Source organism: Melospiza melodia, chromosome 11 (genome assembly GCF_035770615.1).
Source record: "Melospiza melodia melodia isolate bMelMel2 chromosome 11, bMelMel2.pri, whole genome shotgun sequence".
NCBI classification, from domain to species: Eukaryota; Metazoa; Chordata; class Aves; order Passeriformes; family Passerellidae; genus Melospiza; species Melospiza melodia.
In genome coordinates, this window is record NC_086204.1 from 23,725,388 (window position 1) to 23,752,723 (window position 27,336).

General features: G+C 43.1%; 1 protein-coding gene across 1 annotated transcript in view; it reads right to left on the reverse strand.

Annotated features, from left to right (window-relative positions):
- The window catches only part of TRABD2B (TraB domain containing 2B), a 263,307-nt gene that overhangs the window by 41,014 nt on the left and 194,957 nt on the right, over positions 1-27,336 (reverse strand). Inside the window, exon 5 of the mRNA XM_063166065.1 lies at positions 3,889-3,979. Coding sequence (XP_063022135.1) covers positions 3,889-3,979 — 91 coding nt within the window. The remainder of the gene's footprint in view (positions 1-3,888; positions 3,980-27,336) is intronic.

Consider the following 27,336-nt stretch of genomic DNA (forward strand, 5'->3'; position numbering starts at 1 on the left):
CCAGGAGATTTCAGAAAGCCAGTCAGTAAGAATTCCCAAATAGCTCCACACCAGCTAAATGTACTTAATATAAACTTTTCTTTGTAAGTTCCCTGATTCTGGAGCCATCAGACCCCTCTATGTCATAGCTATTTCTTCCAGCCAGACAATATCTCACTTTATTTTTCCCCACTACCTTAGGAAGGGGAGGATTTGGCTCAAATTTGTGCTTGTCACTAAACAACAGAAATGTGAGACTCTAGGTATTCAGTTTGGTTGGCTTAAAGAGCAGCCATTTCACAAGCCATGCTTAGCATTTTGGACAGAGGAAGCCAACAATCTTCTGGCTTTACCCAGTCAGTATGCAACTGAAAGCATAAACAGGTTTGGTCTTTGTCCTGCTTCACACTTCCCAAGGCTTTTCTTTTTCTGATACATAAGAACGGTGCTAGTTATTTTCTACAAAAGGGATTCTCTTGTCCTTTCTAAAACCAAAATGGATGGCAGGGTTTAAACATCATACCAGACTATACTCCACCTGTTTATGGTAATGCTGCTGAATTATTGTTGAACAGTAAAGATCAACAATATTATTGAACAATAAAGATCAGATTACTAATCATGTCAATAATAGTAATAATCATACTGTTCTGGGAACAGAGAGATTAAAGAAAATGATCATTTGCTTTTTTGGCAAGACAGTACTGGTAGTAAGTAGGACATAGCCTGAGTGTTTTGCTAAAGTTACTTTCATATAAGGGGGCTTCTTAACCTGAGAGAAATTGTCCTGCAAATCACTGTTGAGTCATTGATATTCATCCAAAAGCACCCTCAAATTCAATCTGATATACTTCCAAACACTTCTATGTGCCAGCTCGAACTGTTCCTCTTCATTCTCCTGCATGGTCTGTCCACAACACTTTTTTTGAATTCCCTTAGCTAAAACATAAGCTTGCAGCTGCTTCAGTTTTTTTTCCAACCCTTGCATTTTTTCCATGTGCTGTCCACCCCCCCAAACTCCACATTAGAATCCAGCTGATCTTCCTTGAACACTATCCAATTTTTCAATTGTCAATGCCAGAATGCAATGAAGTGGGCTTGACTCCCTTATACAACTTATTTGGAAGTAAAGCAGAAATGTCTCTTTTGGGCTTGAGCACAAAGAAATACCTCTTCATGTATGGCTCCACAAGAACCAAGATGAAAACGTCTCCATCTCTGCAACCTCTGTAACCCACAAAACAATTTCTGCTTTGCAAGCAGCTCAAAATTTGTTGTGCCTCTATTTGTTTATTCGATGTATATATTTTGTTACTACACTCACTATAGCAAAATGGTTCCTCTTCTGGGCCTTTCAGTTGTTTTTATTTAATCTTTTCAAAAGGAAAGAGAAGAGTAAAAAAAGGAAGGCTAGACAAAAATGCAAAGTTCCTTAAGACACTTAATTACAGCAACGTGACAATATAACATAAACATAAACAACACAACAACTATTAAGTTGTCGTGCTATTGTGATGTTGTACTCTGTTTGGCTAGACTGTCTTTTGGAGCTCACCCAGAAATCATAAAATACAAACTATTCTGTAAAAAAAGAGACAAAATGGTTTGCAGCAGCCTCCTCATTTCTAAGGGGGAGCCCCAAGCACTTCTGATAGCTACAGCCCCAGTTACAGGAAAATGACAGTACAGTCCTTGATGTGCATTTTTGAGAGTCTTTTTTTCTTCTAAAGGCAAAAAGCTGTTTCTTGTGAATATATTTAAATGCTCTTTATTCACAATTTCTATAGTTTTCTGCTGTTTCTGCACCTTGATTAATTCAGTCTAGTGGCAACTTTGGACTTTTTTGCCATGCAATTTATTTTTGTTTCTTTATTCTCATCTAGAACTGGCAGATCTACCTTATGATCAGACCACAGGAAAACTCACAGATCCTTATGGGGGGCAACCATGTGTTCTCTCTTGACTCTACCCAGTATTCCTGCACAACCATTTACCCTTTAATAAAGTTTTGTATGTTCAATGTTCAGAGCAGACCCCGCTGGAATAAGGGTTCTAGTCCAGGCAAACCTGCCCAACACAAAAGTTACAGAACAGAACAGAAGCTACCCAGTGTGGGACCATTCAGCTGAGGACACACACATCGATCTAGGCAGAGTCCAAGCCCTCTTGCTTTCCTGGCCATTTCCCCCAGGAATTGAGAATTTTAGGGAAGACATCATAAACAGGAGACACTGCTGCCAGGGTAGGGGAATGAGCACATAGAGGTGCCCCACTCTGCAAATAAGTCAACATTAAGCACTGGCTTTGAGTCAAGTTTCCTGCCCCATCCTTTATTTCAAGTCTGTGATGATGTGTACAGACATAGCCTAACACCAGAGAGCAGAGACTATTCTTGGACTTCTCTCACACTACTGCATCTTTAGTTCTTCTCAAGGGCTAGCAACAGCCAATAAATTAATAGTTTCACAATTTCCAGTTGAAACACTTTTCATGGGAAGACGATACTTTCAACTAAATGAAAATTGCTGAACAAAGTGTCTGCTTCCCTGAGTGGAAAGTTTCTTTGTCAGAAACCTAGGAATGGTACACCTTGGCTGTTCTGCTGTAGTTTGCTTGGTTTTTCTGTTTCACTTTTTTTTTTTTTTTGGTTGGTTTTAGTAAAAAAATGTCCAGCTCCAGACTGCTACAGTGTTTACTGCTCTTCCCTGCACCATGTTGACTTTTCTCCTCCTGCCAAAGTGCTTCTTAAATCTCCTCTGAATATATGCTCTTACTGGTTGTGTTTAACAGCCTTTTCTTCCTCTTTTCCCCATTGTTATTTAAGACGATGCTTTTATTGCTCAACAGATTCCAAGAAGCATTTTGGATAAATGCTCTGTCAAAGAACACTTATGTACAGTTGAGCCATATTATATTCTATATGAATCACTGCGGATGTTTTCCAAACAAGGTTAGATCAGCCAGATTTTCCAACTAGATTACACACAGCTTTTTCAGACATGGTCTGCTACCTCTGCCATTAATCCTCCTCATTGAGACTCACCTCAGTTTTGGACCATGTCATGTCTGCCCACCACGGACAGGAGCATGCTGCTAACACTTTCTCCTAATGAGGATAATAATCCTACGACAGAGTAGCCTTGGACAAATTTTATCTGCAGAATGTAAGGGAAAGGCTGATTTTGCAAAGCTAGATGGCCTCTAACCAGCCCTCATGGTTTTATTGTCTGTGATTTCTTCAGACAGAGACCTCATTTAAATGGTCAGGAAAAAGAAAAGTCTACAGGATGAATAAAGTCTGTTTCACCAGCTAAGGACAATTTTGTGCCATGTTTTATCTTATACTAATGAAGATTGTCAAGAGCCTATTTATCAGTCCTGCTTGCCTGCTTTACCTGACCAGATATATGGAGAAGCTCAGGGAATACTGAATTGCTCTCTACCTGCCCAACACACTTTCAATGATGCATCTGCTACATAAAATGTGGCCCTTCAGGAAAAACTGAAATTCCACCTCAAGAACAGCATCCTGACAGAGAGGTCTGCAATGGAGAAGCAACAAAAACCCCACGGAGAGCAAAAGGAAAAACAGCTCTGGGGGAAAATGAGCTGAATGAAATGTTTCTTTAAAGAAACCATGGCACTTCTGAGCTGGTATAATGAAGCAGCTGTGATATAAATAATGTCCCCAAGTGGAAAAAACCCACAAAAACACCAGCCATTCAGGCTCCATATGTTCCCAAACTCACACAATGGATGCTTTACAATGCACTTTTTGTCTGGAAATTGGGTGGGAAAGGGAGGTTCCTCACCCACCTCCTATACTAATGCAATAATCTTGCTTAGTCACAGAAAAAGGGAGAGAAAAAAGGAGAGAAAGTGATTAATAATCTGTGGGCAGCTGCTTACTTTCCAATTGGTTGTCCAGGAGGGGTGTGCTCCACTTCAAATCCTGCTTGTCTCAGTACATCAATCACAGTGTTGTTACCCAGGAAGTGACCTAAAATACAGGTAGAAAATAGCACTGTCAATCAAACTACTACTCTCACTCGCTTGAGTTTCTCCTGTTGGAACAGCAGCTTTGGGAGTCAAGGGTACCAAAAACTAGGTCAGAGAAAGGGACAGCATACAGCCCAAACACTTTCTTCTTCCATCTCGTTTATCCCTCCCTCCCCTCACAGGGCCAAGGGTGGCTAATAGGGAACCTAGATGGGTTGCTAGTCTTGCCTTCCACTGTGACCATTTTTAGGATGCACACTGATTAAATAAATTTCCAAAACTCCAATGGAGATCAGAATGACCCTGCAGTGGCAAAAGCATATTACTAGGGCTTTGACTCGTGAAATGGAACAACTTACAACCCTGACCATCACTACTCATGGACATCTGCTAATGAAGAGATTCAGGCTGCTGTAATGCACATTCAGTACTTGTCTGACTAAAACCACAGTGATTCAGGAACTGCCTCATCAGCCATTCAGCCACCTGCACAGTGGGGCTGGGAGGAGCTGGGATGGTAACCCTATCTCTCCCAAAACACAAAGATTTAGTCCTGTAATTCAGGGCTCTTTGTTGGAAGTGTAAAGGTCACATTCCTATTCACAGAAGTAACAAGGAGCCCAGTAAGTATTGCAGTGTGTACAGGCCTTGAAAGAGTTTACTTAAGGGGGTCCCATATACTTGAAATCTGAACCAAATCCCACAGAGTCAATGGGAGCCCTCAAAGGGCTTTGGGGACAGACTCAATAAGGGAGTGTAATCCAGCCAAAGCTTTCAACTTATTGTCAGAGTCCCACACTGTCTGCAGGATGGGTTGGATATATAAAGGCAGCAAAAAGTCCACAAACAGATTTATTAAAATCCACATAGCACTGTAACCTGTCTCCAACTGCAGCCATGAGTGACATGGAGGAAGAACAGAACAATCCTCTTCCATTATATCCATTAACTTCCAACTCTGCAGGGCTGGGTGACCCCCATTTACAGCCAGGTCACTGCACCTCACTGCCAGCTCTGAACAGACCAATTCACCAGGAATGTGCCCAAGCCTCCCTGTGCTTGTGGCATCTCAGAGGAGGGAGTTCCACCACGCTGTGGGGAGTAAGAACTCACTCCTCTGGTTTGCTGCTGCTGCTTGGAGAGCGTGTGCTTGCCTGAAGCACAGTCAAAGTGTTTGCAGGAGACATTTCTGACTGCCTGGTTCCACAGCAGAGCCAAACTGCACTGAAAAATCCAAGGCAGGCTAGAGGTGCCTGAGCCCCCCTCCAAGGACACCGCTGTGCAAGGAGCAGAGTCACCCCTAGGATTCTTCGCCCACCCTGCACAAAGTCCTGATGAATTTGAGAGCATTCAGCCCCAGGATCTGCTCAGCCTGCATCCCTCTGCTCCTGCTGCCAACAAGGGCGCTAACTCGCCTCAGTTGTTGGAACGATGTAGCTGCATGGCTTTGAGAGCAACTCGCAAGCGCTGGTAAGAGCTTTTAGCCAAAAGACATTTCTTTAAATGATTAAATGTACATTTGCAGAGCCCTAGTGTGTTCCAGGATTCCTCCACTTCCTTTTAAGAAAACTCAAAATTTGATTTTCCCCTTTCTAACTTACTTATAACAAAAGCCAAAGCAGCAAAGAACAGTCCCAAAAATGTGTTATACACCCTCAGAGATTCAAGAAATGAGACATTTGTGAATGATTAACTGGATTTGATCATATCCTGTTTTTTTATGCAGCAGCCAAGGCAAACAAAGGTCCCCATTCTGTCACTGGCAAAGTGACACTGAGGAACCAAAGTCAAAGGTATCAGAGTCCGAGACGTTTCCGAGTCCACTTTATTTTCCCTGAGCCAGAGTCTGAAATGCCAAAAGATTTCTTAATGTAAATAATTGTCCTGATTCCAGCAAATCTTTGACAAGATGACAGCATAAGAGAAACCAATTTTAACTCTTTTAAACTCAGGGAAAAAAGTAACTATGCAAAAGCTCTGACTCCTCATCCACACAATGGTAGGTTGGTCAACAATGTCCGCTCCTCAGCAGAGCCTGCAAGTCCCTTCAAATGATGGATGAAGACCAAAAGATGGCACTTCCTGGACTTCCCATTCCTGCCCTCTGTGTGGATGCCATGCTGAAAGCTGCCAGCTGCTGGGACTGGTGATCTGCTGGGCAGCATGGCAACAGGGTTTGTTCTTTTAATTCTGCCTTTCCTAACTGGAAGGAATGCTAGCTTCCATTAAAAACCCCTCAGCTTCAGATTCCCAAATAAATTAAAATCTTAATTACAAATATACATGCAAACATAATAATTATTTCATTGTATGTCCACAATCCAACACATACTAAAATATTTTCAATGCTCCCGTTCAACCAAAGAACAGAAATAAAAAGAAATAAAAAAATCAAAACCAAAATCCAACTTTGAGCTGGTCCCCAAATAATTCTCCATTCCACATACATCAACAGAGCCTGAAACTTTAACAACTACTAGGAAATGGCATGAGCAAGTCTTTGCAAAACTCTACCTTTAGACTCTGCTTAAAATTTACCTGTTTGTATTATCCCACGTACATCTGGGTAAGTTACCACCCATCTCATCCCCAGCTTGCCCTGTAAATGCATCCTCTCCACCTGATTGAAGATTTCTGACTTCTATTTGTCTTAACTTCTCTGTCCAGAGAATATGTTCACATATTAAGGTGTTTTTGAATCCACCCAACACAGACATTTCCCAACAGTGATTCATGTGATCCCATGGCAAGGAGTTCCTCAGGATCAGAGATGTGGAAGAGAAAGTTTTAAGGAAAAAGGTGGCACTGGAGAGGTCCAATGCAGGTAGGTAATGTAACATGAAAGGTTAAAGAATTCCTGGAAGAATTGTCTTGGCCTGCCTCCTGCTGTGAAGTCCATAATAATTATCCTTTCCAGTTTTAAAATCCAGGAAAAACTTCTATGTGAGAAATATCTTATACAAATTAACTCTCCCTAGCCACACACAACTTGAGATAAGGACTCACTTGTTAAATATTAACAACAACAGAATACTTTGACAGCCCATGTGATGAAAACAAAATCAGAGACAATTAAGCTCAATCAGAGACAATTAAGCTCAGCATCAGTGAAAAACATCGAATTGCTGCCTCTGGCTGCTCATATGTGCAAATAGAGTATGCAGTAACTGTCATATTCTTTATAACATCACTGGATTTAATTTTTATTTATAGGTATGAAATAAATGATCTTTATATATATATATGTGTATATGCATGTATGCTTCTGCTTAAATATTTTAAAAATTTCTCTTCCTGGCCTGGGAAAAACCTCAAGAGTGTGTAACTACTGAAAATTTAGTGCATCTAGAGATTTATCAGACAGGCTAGAGAGGCAAAGGGAATGATCTTGCATTTCCATCACTATTCCCTCTTCAGTCTAAACCTGAATAAACCATTCCTGCAGTATTAACCAAATTTATCTTGACAGCTGATGAAAACTGGATCCAAGAGGTCAGAACATCAGCTGCCTTGGGAAATCCATGGAAGTGGAAAAGGAGAGAAAGCAGACATAAAAGATTTTCTACATAGGGACCTGAAGAGAAAGTGTGTACTTGGGCACGGAGACATGCAGAGCAGCCACTCCTAACAGTTTAAGATTAAAATTGCCCAGGCGTGGATGCAATCCTTCCACCCTCTGAGGATAAGGAGATACTAATGGGATTTGCTTGAGGACAAGACCCAGTGCTAAACACAGTAATTTTGTAGTTTAAACACAAACACAAACACAGTAGAGTGGTCAGTGTGGTTGCTGCACTTAAGAGAGGGTTTCTTACTAAATTTGATGAGGCCAAGATTATCCTCCTTTCACTCACATCTCGTTTTTTTGAGACAAGGATCTGGAGACAGTGGAGGAACACGTTATACGCCATGGCTGCTAACATTAATCATAGATCTTCCATTCCTGGTTTGCTCTTTTATTTTTAATTAAGAACTGTGTTTTGGACTACAGAAAGCAGATCCATGTAATGTGTTTCCTTATCTCCCCAAGGTTTCATTTTTCACTGGTAGAAAGAAAGAATAAACCATCAATTAGAGTTTTTTTTACTAAAAAACATGTAAAAAAATACATGAAATATACGTGGTTTCCTTAAAGCACGTCGATGCAGAAACACACTGCTGAAAGAATGCACTTTCTTCCTTTCTTATGGAATATCCTGAGGCAGAGAGAAAGACACCTCTCAGCCAGCTCTTGACAGCCATGTATTTCCTAATTGACCACATAAACTAAAGCTCTCCTTTTCCATTTCAGACATCCTAGTGACCCTCATCAATAACCTAAGCATCAGGTTGCATCCCTCAAAAGTTAGACGAACTTGGGTGTTCCTACATAGAAAAATTATAACCACGTTTTGATGACAGAAGCAGAAAAAATGTTTTTAAGCAAATGTTATGTACTTTATCTAGGTTTAGAGATCTACTACAAATTACTTTGTCTATTCTTTTCGCAATTCTTTGTTCCACGGCTTAGAAGGATAACGGGGTACAAAGGAGCAGGAGATAATTCCCTCACAAAGGACCTCCATTGCCAGAGCCTTTGAAGTTGTGCTAAAAAGCCTTGCTAGCCATTAGCTGACACACAGCAGAAATCTGAACTGTTTCCATGCACACTACAAGCAGAGCTATTTTCTGCACAATTAGTCATAAAAAGGGCCAATGTAAACTGTGTCGGGAGGTCTCAATTCTTTACATTCTCCACACAGTGAATCAGACATTATGTATAACGTTTTGTTGCCATTTAGACCTTGGGCTGCTCTGCAATCAGGAGGCGGCAGCCTCTATTCCTCCTTCTCCCTCGATGCTGATTCTCAAGCCCCTTGGCAGCACCACAGTGTTTATGGTAGGAAGGCTTCACAAGAATTAGTGTAGGGAAAAAAGCAAAGAGAGCTGCCCCTTCACAGTCGGGGTAAATACTTTGTGGTCCCTTTGCCTGCTGCCTCTAAAACTGCATCTCCATTCCTCTTAATCTACAGTGGTCAAAGCTCAGTATTTTGGAAGCTGAAAGATTAATTTATCAAGATGAGGCTGTAGTAAGGAGCTACAGCAAACACTCCAGGCAATGACTTTTATTTGAATTTGATGATTTCTCCACTATAGCATTCCAGTCTGAGCCAGAGGTCTCTGGGTAACAGCAGGAATTTACTGGGAACCACATGCCATCCCACAGTACTCTCTTCTGACATGACACATGTTCCAGAGACCTGTGGTGGGGAATCAGTGCTGTGGATAAACCCTCCCAATTTTTAATTCCCTTTCACTCCTTGTTCAGCGTATTTCTTTGCTAATGAATAACATGCTTTGAAACCTGGAGGCTCTTCTGCCTTCCTCATGATGACTCTCACTGCCAGACAATCGCTCCTCTTTGTTCTTGAACCACTTCTGTGAAATCTCACTCTAGTGGTAAGGATGGCCTTGAAAAAGTATCTTGAATGCACTTTGACAAGGAGCCAATGCTTGGTTTGTGCAGATCTTGCTTTTGCAAGTTGGATCTAGATGTAACTGAAAGATTCCCTCAGTCTGAGTAACCTTCTGATGTGAAGTGTTTTATCAAGGAATGACACCAGGTGATGGATTAGGTGGATGATCTGCAGCACCTAGGCATGAGTATGATGTTAGGACAGCCTGAATATTTGGATTTTAAATTTTACTGATAATGTGAACAAAACTCATGCGTGTGGAGATTCAACAACAATTTTCTGGAAATGGCTTGAAGGAACCCAGCCTACACCAGTTAGCATGAAATGTGAGCCATACCATGCCACAGGATGAGACATGCAGCCCTACCACACCAGACCAGATGTAACAAAAGCTTCCTAGAGCCTGGTGTTCAGATTTGAAACAAGAGCTCTGGGAGCTTTCCAAAGAGAAAGGGACTATCAAAGGCCCCACCTTCCAGAAAAGTCTGTCACCCCAGGTTGCTGGCTTTTGCTCTGCTTCAGGACATGGTTTTGCACTTGGAAATTGCAGCATTATGCAAAAAGCTGTGAAGGAGAGCTGGAGATGCAGAGAATGAGCTTTCCTCTTGCCCTATTTGGCAGGAGTATTCAAGCCCAAAGCATGCCTTAAAAAATACTTTGCACAAGCCACGTGCAATGGTCCTGCAAAGCAGGCTTTCATCATGGACTCCTTACATCATGCCACCCGTTCTCCAAGCAGATGGAGAAATCATTTTCCCTCTCGTTTGATGTTGTTATTCTATGCAGTTGTGAGGAACTGACTCATAGCCACTTTTGGACAGTCACGGGAATCAGAGCAATAACACATAAGGAGCCAAAGCGTGCAGCATTTCCAACGTCCAGCAATCCTCCCATGGCTCCCTTCATTCTTTTCTTGCATGTAATCACCTCTCTCCCCTCTCACCCGAGTGCACTTAGAGAACGAGCTCTGGAGAAAGGCCACACCGTAGCCAGAGGGAGAATGGAGAGATGAGGGGCCAAAAGTTGAGGGGGTTATTCCAGATTGACGCCAAGCTAATAGAGCACAGATTTGTGCTTCCCTGGGGTGTCTCGGAGATCTGCAGTGCGATTCTATACTTGGAGCATCTCAGTCTGAAGGACAGACAGATTCCCACAGACTTCTCTTTCCTTGCTGCCCCCAAGTGTAATAAACTCCCCCAATGTCTCTCCATTTCTGATCTTCCTTTCCGAGCAGCCCTTCTACTAAGGGTATAGAGCTATTTTTGAGGAACTCACACGTCACACCATGGAAATCCTTCTCCAGAAGCACCCTGGAGTGCAATGCACAATCCTCGACAGGCTCAGCATTTGACAGAGGGACAGAGTTCACCAGTTTGGAGCTGGCTCCTTGCTGGTACAGCCCTCTGTTTCCAGTTTCAGTGCAGTGCCATAATGTGAGCTCAGCACTCAGTTCTCTGCTGTCTTCGAAGTCTTGGAGCACTTTCCCTAGCAGACTAGCCCTAAACATATGTGATAAACAATAAAATGATTTTTTGGGGAGGAAAAAAAAAGCTCCATTCTCTTCCAAGTCTAAACCAGCTGTTTCACTTGGGTTCAGAAAAACAACACAAGCAAGAGCTAAAGTGAGATCACCTCCTAAGAATCTCCTCTGGCCTCTGTGTCAGTTTGTAGCTGCCTCAGACATTTCCAAATGAAGTGACTGGTCTGTGCTAGTCACTCACCACTGGAGAGGATGGCACCTCCACAGAGCAATTAAATCCAACATCTCAAACACTAGGTTTGGGAAGACCGTGAGCCCTCTGTGTACATCGACCATGTGAGCTGAAGGAGCTCCTTTAGCCTCGGTGTCTATCAGACATGGCATGGTGACCCACCAAGCCACCCTGTTACTGCCCAGAAGATCCTGAACACTGCACACAGCCCATCCTTCTCCCATCATTCCTCTTTCTGCCCTGTTCCCCACCTTTCTTGTCATGCCAGAGTTTGCACAGAACAGGGAGCTGTGTTGATTTGGGCTGTGATTGATTATAGAGCAATTTGGGCTATTTCATATTCTTGCTTCACTTTTGTGGCATTAGAGGAGTTTTCCACAGAGAGAAGGTCCAACACAGGATGCCAATTTCACCATATATTCTAAAGAAAACGTAGGATCATGGGAATATACCTTTCTACACAAGGGTGTGACTGGAGGTGTGTGCCAGTCATGCAGCTGTGTGACAGGGAACATGTCTCTGTCCCTCATGGGACTCTCTCCAATGGACTGGGTCAATGTACAAAATGTTGGAACTTCACCATCCCTAACACTGCAGCAGAAGAGAAGGAAATAGTTCTGAGGAAATTCTAGAGAAAACTCAGCATCTCTAAGAGTCTTCACAGGGTGCTGGAGGCATCTCTGGGACCATCAGATCCCCCAGGTGCAGACAGTCTGGTGTGAAATGCACTCTCTTAGCATTCTTTGCCAGCTGTCACCAATGCCTCAAGCAATGAGGAAACTGGTGAGGAAATGCAGCCTCTTTTTGTACCCAAGGTGCTTTATTACTGCATGTGCAGCCTTGCTGAAGTAGACAAACCTCTCCCACCTGAACCAGAGTTATCAGCTCTTTCCATGGAAGCTGCTGCCAGTCCCTGGACAGCCAGTGCAGGGCAAGCAGCCTCTGAGAGAAGTGTTTCATATCCCATCACAAATCCCCTGAGCCATCCCCAAACAGTCTGGAATGCACGTGGACCTGCTTGCCAAAGCCAGGCACAGGTTGGGGTAGGGGGGAGAAACCAGATTCCCTAACTCCTGCCTTCTCTGCAAAGAAGGTAACTGTGAATATAGCACTGAAACACCTCAAGGACTTGGGGGAGCCAGAGCTCAGGGCAGCTTTGGACATGGGAAAGCTCCTCAGTCAGGAAGACAGCTTTTTGCAAGCAGAGTATCTCAGTGAACTTGTGGAGGCATCTCTGAGGCCCAGAGAGGACCAGACCATGTGGGACCTCAGCTATTTTCAGCACACAGCCAGCGTTATGAAATGCAGCACCTTTGCTTGACCTTGACAAAGGCTTCTGACAGGTAATAAGGATGCACTAAATGGCTTCTTACAGGAAATAAATAGGGGTGAGGGCCATGGTCTGTCTGCAGGCTCAGTAGTGAGCTGGACTTTTGAGTCTGTCCTTTTTTGGCCTCATGGATGCATTTGACTCCTACAATTTACTGTGTCCACAATGTAATCAAGCCTGGTGTGAAACTGCACTTCACTGTGTTTGCTTTCAACCTGCTTCCCCCAGTTCCCCTAGTTTGCACAAGACAGCTCTAAACTGAATTAAACAGAACTTTATTCTGCTCTAGTGTGAGATCAAACCATTCCAGGAAAGTTATTTGGGGGCAATGTCTGTTGAATCTGTGAAATTACTTCAAAAGACTACAAGATGAGCTGTCATTTTCTGTTTGAAAAGCAGTTTGAAAACCACAAATCAAAGCTCCCAGTTGGCAGGACATGGATCCTTGCTTGTTCTTTCTGGTTTTGACCTCTCAGTCAATTATTCTACAGACTACACTGCTTTCTTCATCTATTCCAGGAGCCCCTTCCTGGTGGTTTATTTGGATTGTGGACGTTTCATAAGTGAAAGACGTGGTGATGCCTTAGCACAAAACAGAGTGATTCCTCAGCAAATTGCCAGCCCCTTGGAGTTTATGGACACAGGACAAACTCCTTGCTGGAGCAGAGAGTACTGATGCTTTCTACCCCATAGACATAGAAAAACAGAAACCATTTCACCAGACTTTTTTTTTAAAAGAAAACTGCTCAAGGAAATCAAAGTTGAGCCTCCTTAGTTAGGATTTTTTTTATCTATAAAAAACTTCACATTGTTAAGACTGACTGTGGCTCATTCTTTTCCCAGAAAAATCCTGCTGGCCACTGGATGTCACTGTTGCTGCAGAAAAACACCTCTGAAAGCTCACAAATGAGGCTGTGAATAAGGTGAGTGTCACCCCAACCTGGAAATGGCCTTTTCTTCCAGGTTAATCAGCACAGTGCTGGTAGCATCTGGAGGCTGCCCAGCCAGTGCAACACCTGGAGGCAGGACACCCTCAATGGTCTCCATCAGCAGCTGTGGGCAAGTCCTCCAGGGAGCTGATGAACCCTGATTCACCTGTGCCCAGGTGTGTGTCCCCTCCTCCTGCTGGATGCCCTCTGGTTTTGCTGAGACATGTCCCTGCTGAGCACAACAAATCCAACCCGGTCTCCAGTCTGGACTCACCCATTTCTGTTCAGCCACACAGAGGAGCCCAGCACAGCAGGCATGGTTCCAAGCCTGTCCTTGATCATGGATTAAAGGCAATTACATGTAGTGCTGCTCTGTGGTTTGAGCTGGCGCTGCTCTGAAGGCAGCCTGGCGCAGCTGCACCACTCGCAGGGCTTGAGCTAACTGCTCCATCAAAAACTGCTCTCTGCTACCTGGATCATCTGCCACCTCACAAACTACACCGGGCATCTCCAAATCCATTCACCCACACAGCTGAAACCTGCCCTAAAAGACCATCCTCAGCCTTATAATTCAGCTAAGGATTCCTTTGCAGCACCATAGTGAGCCTTGCCAGTGCAGGCGAGGGGCTTTTTCAAGGAGTGTTTTGAGGCCGTGGGCTGAGGTCCTTCCCACAGAGTGGAAAGTAGGAGAAATAAGCCCCAAGAGTCCACAAAATGCTCTCAGACTGGGGTCAGATGCTTCTGTGGCATTCCAGGAGGTGCAAACTCAGACTTGTTTCCCACCTTACACTCCAAACCCAAGGCTCGCCGCTTGATTCACGCCTGCCCTGACATCGGGAAGCAAACCCCCAAAACAGGGCAGATCACACTAACAAATACCTGCCTCTGAGGAGAAAAGGAAGGCAGAAACACACTGCAGCTCGTACATCTGGAGCTCTGTCTCCTTGGAAATGCAAGGCATGCCAAAGCTGTGGAATAATAGAAAACTGGGCTAGAAGTACACATTTTACTGCATCTAAATGTCATAAACCAGAATTGGCTCTGCCTAGGCATGATGGATCATAAACCAGGATCAGCTCTGCCTGGGCACAATGGATCAGATAAGTTTTAAGACTAAGGATATCGGTATAAATTAGAATAAGGACTTCCAGAGGACACTGACAGCGTCAGGAGATTCCATGGCTGCGTATTTTCTTAATTACTTTTTCTTTCTTTAAAAGCAAAACTGAAGAAAGAAATGCTTTGTGAAGGACAGAAAGTCCTTTGGCTAAAGGTCCTGTGGTGGAAGCATGGGGAGTTTCCAGCCAGCAATGGCAAATGCTCTACCAGAAGGGTCAGTAAATCTTATCTGTCAGAGAGACCATCTGTGTGGTGGGAAAAGAACAGAACACAGTCCTGCTGTAGTTAAAGATTCTCAGTTGCAATGGTGCTGTATGAATACCTATCCCAACCCAGCAAAGATGAGCTTCATCCTACCAATGCTTTCATTTGTGAGCTACTCTGGGCATGCAAACAGTTGTATCAAGCCTCCACATCACCATGGAGAAAGGATATCTTGCTCACAAATTAAAAATTTAATTCACCAGAAGTCTTGGAAAGCTGTATTCCTCAAGTACTAATTCATATATGCTATGTCAATGGAGAAGTTCTTCTTATTACAAACTTATTCCCTATTAGACTATCAAATGTGGCTCTACATTCCACTCATTGCTAGTTATTTTTGTGAGCTTCACCCACACAGATCTATTCTCAGCCACACAGCCAAACATCCTGACCAGTTTCAATTTAGGGTTTTTTTTCTATATAAATACACAGAATTTCTATATACATCCATGTTTTGAGCAAGCAGAAATATTTGATTTGAGTCCCTGCTGCAGTACTCTGGTTTTACACTGGTATAAACAGTAGTGGTTTCCGCTGTTATCTCCTGCTGCCCAGCTGTTAACACTGGGGAAAAGGAGCAACAATGAAGGCAAGCACAATTTATCTGAACATGCCCTCAGAATATTGGCTTGGGGAGCAGACTTCTAGTGAAACCAAAAAGAGAGAGATTCAGTGCTCCTGTGAAGTTTTCCTGATACAGCTGTCCACTCTGACACATGGTCACATTCAAAAGCTGACTAAGTTATTATGGAAGTTCAGAAACCTCAAAATATACACAACAGCTTTTGAAAAACATTGTGGTTGTGTGGGTTCAAGCATGCTTGAGGAACATGTCAAAATCCAAACAAACAATCCCCTCCTTCACCCCTTTCTGTTAACACACGAGTGTGTGAGCACATCACCAAGCTTGCAATTTGTAGCTCTGTTATTCACGGCCCTCATTAAAGAATAACAGCCCCTGTTTGAGTATCACGAGGCAAAATTGTTCGCACATGTGGACCAAACAGACACACCAAGGCTGTACCCTTATGGTTTGTGAGTGACAAGCTTAATAAGATTACGCTTGATCTTTCTCTTAATAAAGCTGGATGACATTCAAGCAAAGCCTGGGGTTTTTTTTAATGGTACATTAAGGGAACCCAGAGTTTGGCACAGCTGGAGGGCTGAACCATCGAACAAAACTTGGCACTGCCAGCACTCCCTTACGATCTCAGACCTCACATAATGAATATTTATATCTATATATACAGACATGCACATATATTAAATACCTATCATTAGCTGGTCAAGGTCAATGCTCTGGGTAACAGAGCTGGATGTAATACCAAGAATGATGATGGCTCTTTTTTTTTTTTTCCTGTGTTATGAATCACACAAATTAAGCAACCCACAGTTTATAGAGTCTGCAACATGATGGACTGCTTTTAAACCACACATACCGAGGGGAAGGAGAACAACTCCAAGAAATTACAAAAGCGAAAGAGAAGTGTCATCACCTTACTGTTTAAACTTGAACACTGCAGAACACGGAGACTCCTGCTTAACTTTAATAACACCAGCAGCCTCAGCCGGCTCCAGGGAAGCAGTCATTTTCTTGAGATAAGTCAGGGATCGTGTGTTTTGAAGCCTTATGGGTTAGAAGCTAAATAGTGTTAGCTGAGTCACACTGATTTAAGCCATCCCTGCAACTGGCCCAAAGATTATAAAAGACAGGTCATGAAGAAATCACTCAGAGGAAGAGGAATTACTGAATTTTTATTGGGGGAAAAAAAGATAGATCTAGATACATAGACACAAAAGAAAAATAATCCCTCCCCAACTAACAGGTTACTTTTGGAAAAGGAAAGCTTCCATAAGGACAAATTGAACATTCCCATCTTCTCTTTCCCTCATCTCTGTTGGCTATGCCCTCAAGCTGAGTGTCTGTGTATTAAGTACCAGCTCTACAGATAATCAGTGGGTCTTAGGATTAAACAGAGTTCATGATGGAGCTGGTATCTAGCTGTACACAGGGTGGGGATGGTCTAGATTCTGTAGTTCATCTGCCAAAAAATAAATATTTTCTTTTTTGTTAGTCAAAATAGTTCCCAAATTACATTAGGAATACTAATGAGGAATTTAGGAGTACTGGAATACTGTCCCTTGCTCTTTCTAAAACAAACTAAATTTTTTTTTAAATCACAGTTTTATTTCAAAGCATGCAGCAATGGTTTACTGAAATGGAATAGGCATACATTTAATTTAAAAAAAGAACACAAACATGAACATTAAATTAAACACTTTGCAGAGCCTGAATTTTCTTCCAGGCTTTTGTTTTGGTGAGAAAATGAAAACGTTTTTGTTCAGCATTGACCCAATATAACTTTTCCTTCAGTCATCTGGTTCAGCCGACAAAACAAGACATAAATCATTTCCACTGCTCTAGACTGAGTTCAGGTCTTGTTAATGTGGATGAATTCCTGCTCCTCAGCATCTCTCTTTTTCTTGAGATTGACTTGTAGTACCTTAAAGCCTGAACATGGTGGTAGGACCTTCCCTGGCTGTTAAAGTCATATCCACAGACAAGAGGTTCAGAGCCAAAATACCACTTTGCAGAGTCCCATCTACTTCTCTTAAAGTCAGTAAAAAGACTCCCATTGAATCCAAGGGAGCTGATCAGAGATTTACACTACAGAAAAGCACATGAGGAAACTGTGCTTCCTTCTGTCTGCAACTCACAGCACTCAATTTGCTTCTGGAGCTGCAAATCTGTCCAGTCCAGCTCTTTACTCTGGCATTTACAATGCTTCAAAGTTTCTCCTTGTGTGCAACCTGATCAGAAGCTGATTAAATTCAATGAAAAATGCCTAGAAGGCATCTCCTGTGCAATGTGGGGTCCTTACTTCCAGCTGGTTTGAAGACACCAGAGCTCCACAGCACTGGGCACACACAATTACAGGTGAGCAGAATGTGAACAGCAGACAAGGTCCTCTTGCCTAAAGAGTGGCCCCTTGCCACTTGTCTCTTGTGGCAAAAGTGTGCCTTCTTGAAGGAGTCCAGCCCATAATTATCCAGTTAAATAATTATCTGCTCCTTTCAGTGGATGAAACTGAGATAATCCTGACTGAAGTAAGAAATTAATTGATGGCCCTATTGTCTTTTTGTGCCCAAACCCTGCAGAACTTTTGATTCAAATGAACTCCACCTATGATGCTCTCACACTATATTTTGGCTGACTATTCTGGACTATTATATAAGCCCTTTGGCACTGGCCTATCCTAGATTTCTCCCAACTTCCACACTTTCTGTCACAGCCAAGTTTGCGCAGGAAACAAACCACTTTTTGATTGAGGCCAATTAGCTCAACAATGTCAAAAGAAAAAAAAATCAAAAGGCTTTGGGTCAGTGACAAGAGCAATAGAGAGGCCAACAAAATGAAAGGGACTCTGAACATGCTTCTGAACTATGTTAGAGACAATTCCCAATGGAGTGAAACAAGAAAAACATTCCTTGAGAGATTTGAGATCTGTCATGAATTCCCAAGGCACATTAAGAAGTCTCACTCTCCCCTCTGTCTCTCATGCCTTTCTGAGGTACATCATGGGCTCCAGAAGAAGGATGATAAGTCTGTACACCACCCACCCATTATCATACAGAGGATGATTAGAGATCTGTACAGTGGCCCCAGACATTCAAAGTCACAATGAACCAAGGGTTAGAGAATCCTACAATAATGTTCCACAGTTTCTCATATTTTTGGGGAAAAATAAACAGAAATCAAATTTCTATTTGATAATATTTTCTTTCTGGATGAGATATTGGGACTCTTCTCAAGAAACACTCACTTGGATTCCTTGCAAAGTAACTGGTTTGTGCCCCTGCTGCTCCATCCTTACAAGAAGCATAATCTGTTTTCCTCCCAGAAGGACACATTTCTCCCATTACATGCCTAATGTTGATAAATTTGGTGATGACTGAACTTTAGAATAAACTCAGAATACTGCAATCTCTGTCTTTCCCACCACCACCACAATGCTCACACTGACTCCATGTCCAGGGTGAGGAGCCCCACCAGAGCAGCAGACACCTCTTTTTTCCAGACTTGGAGACATCAGACTCACAGACTTGTCAGTATTAGAACCAAAGCTCACCTTTCAAGTTGCTTGAAGTATGAATTCAAAGGATTACTAAATATCAGTCTTAGAAAGAATAAGACTTCTATAGGGGGGAAAAACATCACTGGTTTCCAGCTGAGCTTTTTTTAATGACAGACTTTGCACTTCCTAATCTGTTTGGAAAATAAATGCCACATGGCATGTTAATATACTGAGCAAGGGACAGTCAGGCTCCCAGCAAATAATTCATAATGACATCTTTTGGGTTAGATTTTATGATGCTCTTTGTAGGACAATGCCACGAGTTGGTCTTGAGTATTTCACCATGAGAACAAAATATTCCTCCTGACATCTAGCTCTGTGTTCATGGGTTCATTTTTTCTGATGATTAATTCTGAGTTCACGTAGAGTGTGTTCAAGATTACATGGATTCATATTCAGTTGACCATATCTGAGAGGATTATTTTAGTGTGCCCCAGTTTATGGCCCATGAAACATGATCCCTCTTGTCTCTCCATGTCTCTCCGTCTGCCAGCAGTATTATTCTAACAACCAGTGCTGAGAACTTATTATCAGCATAAAAGCAGAAAACAGTTATTCTTCTCTATGAAAACCAGCTCTCATTCAGTGCCTTACACTTGCTTTGCTCTCAGAGCCAACAGCCAAGCAGAAGACATCAAAATGCTTTGAAGGAAATGCCCTTAAGAAAAAAACCTGCATTTCAGGTTTGCCACAGTCTTGATCACTTTTGGTGCATCTAGCACGTATTTCAGCTGTTACTAGGGATACTAACCTTAACAAGATGAAACACAGTGGAAATATCCTGATGCTACCTGAAGCCATTGTTTGTGTCTCTGAAGAACTGTGACACATGGATTACACTGGAAGGTGTTTCCATCTCTACCCAAGAGACTGGTGCTGGCAGCTCAGAGCTGATCCTGGCAGCCAGCAGGCAGATGTGCTGTCTAATAGTCTTGGCAACTTCTGACTATCTTTCCTATCATGGCATCATTATCTTGAGCTGACTGCCAGCTGGCCTGAAGGGTGCTGGATACACGAAATGCAGAGAAGCTTTCAACTGACAACACCCTGTAAATTATGCATAGCACTGTTATTTCATGTGCAGCCCCTAAAGATCTCAGAGCAGTTTAAGGACAGAAATCAAGTCCAAAGCTGTGACCCTTACTTAACAAGCATTAGCTAATTACAAATCTGTCCCATTGAAATAAGCAGAGTTCCTCGAAGAAGTCTGTTTAATACGCAGCTGCACAATTTAAAAAATGAAAATAAAAGTATTACTTACACTGAGGTTGTTTCTCAAAGCCACAGTTCTACTATATCCCCTTGGTGCTGTACCAAAGTAACAGAAATATGGAGCATTCCTATTCAAAAAACCCCATTCCTGGTCAGTAACAGAGTTACTTTGGAACTGACAAATAATCGTTTCTCCAGATCTTCAGGCAACCTACAACACACTTATGTTTGGGTAAGTTCCTAAGTTCCCACAACTCAACAGCTGAACCAGAATTTCTGCTGCACACAATCTCCTGAACCAACAGGCAGCGCAACTTGCTCGTGAGAAAGAGATGGATTTGAGCTAAAACCTTTAAAGTAAAGCCCCTCCAGCAATGAGCCGTAGTAAGCTACTGTTGTTCAGTATCATTACTGCTGTGACCAGAGCTGCTGGGATTTTCTGTTGGTGTTATCATGCATCCCTTCCCTCACGTGTCACTGCCACTGCTCACAGAAAGCAGAGGTTATGTGCACTGTTCTACTGGAACAGAGAGTGCCTTTCACAGCCCCTCAGCAATTTTATTTTCCTTTGACTGATGCTGTCAACACGTTATCTGAAGTCTGCCTGCAGAGCAAGGGCTCGGTGAGAGTGTTTGCATTGCACTTGTGCGTTACGTTACACCCTGCTCGGGCACCCTCTGCCCATCACTCACCGAGCCCACTTTCTGATCACTTGACTGCCATTTGGACAAAGCCCAACTCCAGCCCTCTCTGAGCACACAACACAGTCAAAGAAGGAAAGATAGTCTTTTGCAGTTCAGTTTTCAGCTGAAAGTCAGTGAGTTGTGTGGTTATTGGTCCTTTTTTGCAAATAGAGCTTTTCTGTAAAGACTACACTTGCAGGAAAGATCAGAAGCCGCTTTTTTTTCTACTTGTTTTGGGGAACTTCAATATGCAGCCTGCAGAATGCTTCTTCTTCAGATAGGAGTGAGACTAGCTTTCAGTAACTAATAAATACAACACATACATTTTATCAAAAGATCCTGAGTACAGTACTGCTCTGCAGTAGCAAATTGTTCTTGTCTCTGAACATTATTACGGTAGTTGATATATTCATGGAATTCCTTAGCTGATCACAGAAAAGAAAGCACACCTTAATGTTGACTAGCTGACATTAGTCTATGACAGTCTATGAACAGCAAGGAATACTCTGTGCATCTGGAGCAGTGGAAGTGCATCTCATCCAATTTTCCAGGAAAGAATTTGGCCAGGACATCAGAGTCTCTTTGCTAAGTGTGCTACTGGAGCATTACTCACAGCAACTCCTGCCCAAAGCTTGTGAGTCACCACCAAAGAGAAGAGGGACCTCACAGTCCCCTGACAGCACATGGGGGGACGGCCAGTGCAGATGTACAAGGTAAAGAATTACTCCTGAGCTGCCAAGAGCTCCACCAGCACTTGGTTTTCCCTGCCATGGCTTTCTTCCATCCTTGGCTTGTGACAACTGAGAGCAGTTAATGGACAGCATGAAAGAGATTTGCCAGTCCATGGCACTGGAGTGGCAGAAGTGACAGGTAAGGACAGGACTGCCACGACAAGGATTTGTTTCCTCTCCATTGCTGAGCTCCTTTTCTGTAACACTGCTTTGCTTTATTCAGCATCCAATACCTGGGTCCTGAAAACTAATAGTACCAACAATTCTACATCCACACAAATGCAGATGCACAATACACACAGATACAAAAGGCATGTATATATTTTCCTGTAGAGGAAATATGGTATTTATGCTTTATAAGATGAACAAGGAGAAGAGAAAACCAAGAATTCTGGGCTATTGCCCAAACCACACAGCTTTGAAATCAGCGGTGCATTGAAAAAAAACCCACACAACAAAAAAACCCCTACACTTCTTTCCAAGAAAAGTGTCTAAGTTTTCCAATTTGTTTACGACTGATGTCTACCCACAAGAGACTAAATTCTGGGCTGGATGAAACAGGACTGGCATACAACACCAAAAATCTATCTTTCCTGAACTGGGGAACAATATCTTAAGTGTTTGTACATGGAAGCAAACCTGGTGTTGCAGAACTTTTTCCCCAAATTGCTCTATCTGCTTTTAATTTCCAATGAATCAGCAAACACATCTGTAGACTACTACTCTTCCAGACCAATGCTCTCTTATTTTTTTTATTCTCAGAACTCATTTCTCTTTTCCTGACACCTGCTCACTGCTCCCTCTGAAATACAGTCCAGAAGTATTTGAGTACTTAGAAGTATTCAAGTTTCTTTCTCTGGAAGTCTCTTCTTAGCTCTGACTTTAATTAAATTCTATTATATGTGATGTAGAAACAAGTGAAGTTAGAAATATAGTAATTAAGGTAACTTGACTCTTTAACAGAGAAAGACAGGATCTCTAAATACTTAACCTAGGTGAGGAATCTGATACAGTTCTGCACAGGAACAATATCCAGATGATACAAATACAACTGCAATATATCCCTAATTGCCCCAATCTTTAAGCAGTATCTAACTCTAAGAGTCTGTGCTAGTATTAGTATAATTTTTCTGGAAAGCTCAGTTATTGTCTACCAGAGTGGAAACAATCCTTAGTATAAGCCACATCTTTGCTCAGCTTTGAGCCAAGGAATCACTTTGGTGAATCCTCCCTTAAGTCCCAGATCTGTCAAGATATTGAAAGTAGACCTAAATTGCAAACACTGTCACTTCCCACTTCCAGATTGCAGGCGCCAGCCCAGAGGCTGAGTTTGGAAAAACGTCTGGTCTGTACCCCAGGAGCTCTGAGGGAACAGCACCTACTCCTCACATCCCATTATTGTTTTCAACTTAAAGACATCAGGGAGTTGTTTTTCCTCTGAGCCAACACCAGAGGTGTGCTGAGGTGTCAGGCCAGAGACCAACTCCCGCTTTTATTCTTTCACCTGAGTTTGGCTGATGATGCTGCTGCAAACTCTTTGGTCAGGAAGCCAGGGCCAGGCTGCATCTGAAGAAATGACTTGGCCTTTCACCTGCCAGTCATTGCTGGGGTCGTTGCCCAAGACACTGCAATCTCCGTATCAGACCTGCTGGTGGGGAGGTCTCCATAGCAGGACAGCAGCATAATGAGGCTCCCTGCCACCCTCCTTCATGCAGTCTCCAGACATTACTGTGCCATACATGTTTTTGGTTTTTGTTGGGGTTTTTTTATAGCAGAGGAGGGAATTGAACTATGCTCATTTACTCAAGGCAAAAAGAAGCTAAAAACTTGGCCCAGGACCAACAGGTGGCCAGTAGCAGAACAGGAATAGGAATACAGCTCTCCTGAGTCTGATGTCCTGATTCCCTCAGAGGACGCTCTGCACACTCAGATGAAGCATGGCCTGATAACATTATGTATGACCGTTTCCCTGCTTATGCTGGGGCCTTTCATCTCTGAGACTTCACAGCTCTCACTGTCCTGTGTTTAACCTTGAGCTAAGCAGATAATTTATGGCCATACCAATTCCAAAAAAGAAAAGGAAAAGCTGCAGTGCTATATTTGAAGTGAAGTCTGGCAAGACGTCCTGCTCTCTCTCCACAAGTACTTTATGGCAAAGCCTGAAACGGTTTCCTGGGATGTCATATATCTGGCATGAATCCCTGCCAGGCAAAAATCTTGTCTTGTTTAATTAGCTCTCACAAATTTTCACCATCCAGCTTTCTCACTGAGGTCTGAACCACAGCTCCTGCTGTCCAGGGACCATGGGGAGCGAGACACCACGTCCAAGGCCACTGCTGGTGGCCCGGCTGTGAAAACGCCTGATGGAAACTCATCTCATTAAACTTTCGAAAGATGGATGCTCTGGCATTGGACCAGCTCCAAGCTCTCAGCTGGAGTTTCTGCTGGCCTCCAACTCTCTCTTTGTAATATTTTAGCATTTGCCTGCTGGAAAATGACTTGTAAGAATGCTCTCTAGTGCCAGTGTTTGGAACCAGAGCTGCTTCCAGCATTTCCGAATCCTGGGATGCTCAGAGCTGATGTGCTGACTCAGATCACTCGAGACAAGCAAGTTAGTGAAAAGTTCAATCCAGCGGTAATGAAATCTGGTGGAATTAGACATCTGTATGATTTATCCCGTGTTTTGTAATCAGTGTAGAGTGTTAATGTCATCCATTTGCTCCCAAAATCTGGCCTATAAAAGAGCAAGGCTAGTCAAAGCAAATGGCTCCAAACCTCCTAATGTCAGCCTCTTTTCTTTGTGAAATGAGTGATTCCAGATCTCTGCAGTTGCCTGGCAATTTAATCCTATCCTCTCAATAAGTATTTCTCATTCATATTGATTATTAATTGGTTCAGCCATATGATGTTTCCCAGCTCCCTGATTGAGAGACTAACATTTTTTATCGAGCATATCAATCAAACTTAACCCAACAGGTGTTGGGATGAAAGCTGTTGTCAGGAAATACGGACATTTTGCAAAAAATTCACTACGTTCAAAGGGTTTTGGAGATTCACTCACAGTAAATGATAGGATTTAGTGAATTCAAAAATCATCAGGGTTTTCCAGGCCCCCTGCCTTCTGAGTTGCCTTCTGCACACCACAGAATCTTTACCAATAATTCCTGGAAAACACATTCTTGTTTCCTGAGCTCTGTGGTCTCTATTACATAGCTTTTTGAATCTGTCATATAACATAATCTGTTTATAACCTTGAGAGAATATGTGATGGAGCAAGAAAGCTTATGGCTCTGGTAATCTGGAAAGCCCTCTGGCACACAGCAAAGCACCAAGGGAGTAACACAACACCAGGGCTTGCCACTAGCGTACAAGGAGCTGGATGTGTCTGTGCACCACAGAGTGAAGATTTTGTTTTGTTTCCTGCAACTCAATTGCAACAAGAGCTCTTCAAAGCACATCTTTCTCTTCAGTTTTCATAGCAAGGCAAAGTTAACATTGAATGACTCCACTTACTCAACAGGTTTGTCTTCTCCATCACGGCAAACAAAGAGCTGATACTTTTGAGGTGATTTATCTTATTTCTTTAACTGAATCCTACATGTCATGCCCCAGTTTTTGATACAAATACTTTTATTTTTCCCCAGTACTCCAATACTGCTTGTGATCAAGTGGGAATCTTTCCTTATTCCTGCCTTTATTGTTGGATATTTCCCTTGGATTTTTTTTTAAAACTGTGTCCAGCACTTTCATAGGAAAAGAACGACTGCTAAAAAATCCATTACCATGGTTTGGACAGAGTCCAAAATTTCAGCTACTAAGAATGTTAAATCCTCCATCTGTTTGCTAGTTAGATAATGTTACCTTTGAGCTTTCCTTTGGCTGCTAAAGACACTTTATCTGCCTTAAATGTTGCAGAAAATTACACTTCAGGTCAAAGCCTGTGTGCCATTAAATAACGTGGGGGAGGGAAAGGTTCTTGCTATAAATTTCCACCTTTAGTTCCTTCCAGCTCTTGGTACACTCAAACACAGAAAGTCCCGAGCTGAGTGTAATCACACTAGTGACCTGGGTAATTGATGGTGAATGATGGATATGTTGAGCTAGACTCTAATCCACTCTTAAATATTTGCTTGACTTTTTAAAAATCAAGGGAATACCCCAAAGGGAAGGAAGTTCTTTTGCACAGGAGAAGCTAAGCAGCCACGGTGTGCTCAAGTGAACATTTGGCTAAGACATTACTTTGTGCCTCAGCTGGGGATGCAGCCTGGGCAGCGAGGCCCAGCTCGCTCCTCAGTGCCAAGTCCTGGCTGCAACATCCATCAGACACCTCCAGGGAGAGGTGACTCAACTGCTTTCAGTGATTCCACTGAGGGCAGGCCAGGAGGTGAGCTTTCACAACCCCTGCCTCCACCATTTATCTCCTCACTTCTCATTACAGCTGATGGGACACACAGCCAGCCACCTTCTCTCTGAGGAGTGTGCTGGATGTGGAACTCGCACGATTGACATGCACAGGAGTTTTCCTTATGGCTTCAACCACAACCTCTTTCCACCCACTATTTCACCAGAGAGCAGGGGTTGCTCCCAAATCACATCATAACTTTCCATCTGTCCATGACCTGGCACATCAGGTGCCTTCCAGATGAGCGCTGGAGATTGTCCAAGCTGCCTCCTGAGCTCCCCAAGGAGGCAGCAGCCCCTGCTGAGAAAAGCTAATAAGGAATCACTAAGCACAACTGCATGGGACACTGACAGCTAGTTACCAGGAAGGATTAAAACATGACCCCGAACCACAGAAATTCAGGCACTGCCTGTAGCAGATCCAGCATGTATCTGCCTTTGGTTAGGTCTCCACACCCTCCAGGGCTGGGTGGCTGGACTGGATTGGTCAAAACCAGGAAAAAATGGTTGACCAGGACATAAAAACCTGAGATGCAATTGGTCAAGACCAGAGACAACTGTTTTAGGTCAGCACGAGGATCCCTGCACCCTATGCTCGGGAGGACAGCAGTGTGAGGCTGGCCTTGCCAGTCAGTGACTCCTCCTGGGTAGCAAGAGGAGCAGGGATGGGACTCCATGCCTGAAACGGGAGGTACAGACCAGCCTGCTGCCTCTCTGCAGCTGGGAGAAAGGTTTACATCCAGCCCTGACAGGAGTTTCCCACCATCCAGCCAAGTTTCCTTTGCAGCAGCTGAGGGACTTAACTTTTAGGGCTAGAAAGAGATTTCTAGGCACAGAGCCCCATCTGCAGCAAAGTCAAAGTGACCCTGACAGCCACTGTGGGAGGTCAAGAGAAAAATGCCTGGAATACATGGAGTTGTCACTCCATCTTCCCCATCAAAGAACGAGCTGGCAGGCAAGAAGACTGGGCTGGCTGAACAGAGAGCTCTGGCTGGAATTCAGGAAAAAAAGAAGAGTTTATGACCTTTGGAAGAAGGGACAGGCAACTCAGAAGAACTACAAGAATACCGTGAGGTTATGCAGAGAGAAAATTAGAAGTTTCACAGCCTAACTAGAAATTAATCTGGCTACTGCAATAAAAGACAATTAAAAAAGCTTTCTATAAATACATTTGCAGCAACAGGAGGGCTAAGGAGAATCTCCAGCCTTTATTGGACGTGAGAGGAAATGCAGAGGAAAAAGCTGATGTACTCAATGTCTTCTTTACCTCAGTCTTTAATGGCAAAATCTATGGCTCTGTAGGTACACAGACCCCTGAGCTGGAAGACAGGGATGGGAAGCAGAATGAAGCCTCAATGCAAGGGGAATGGTCAGTGACCTGCTAC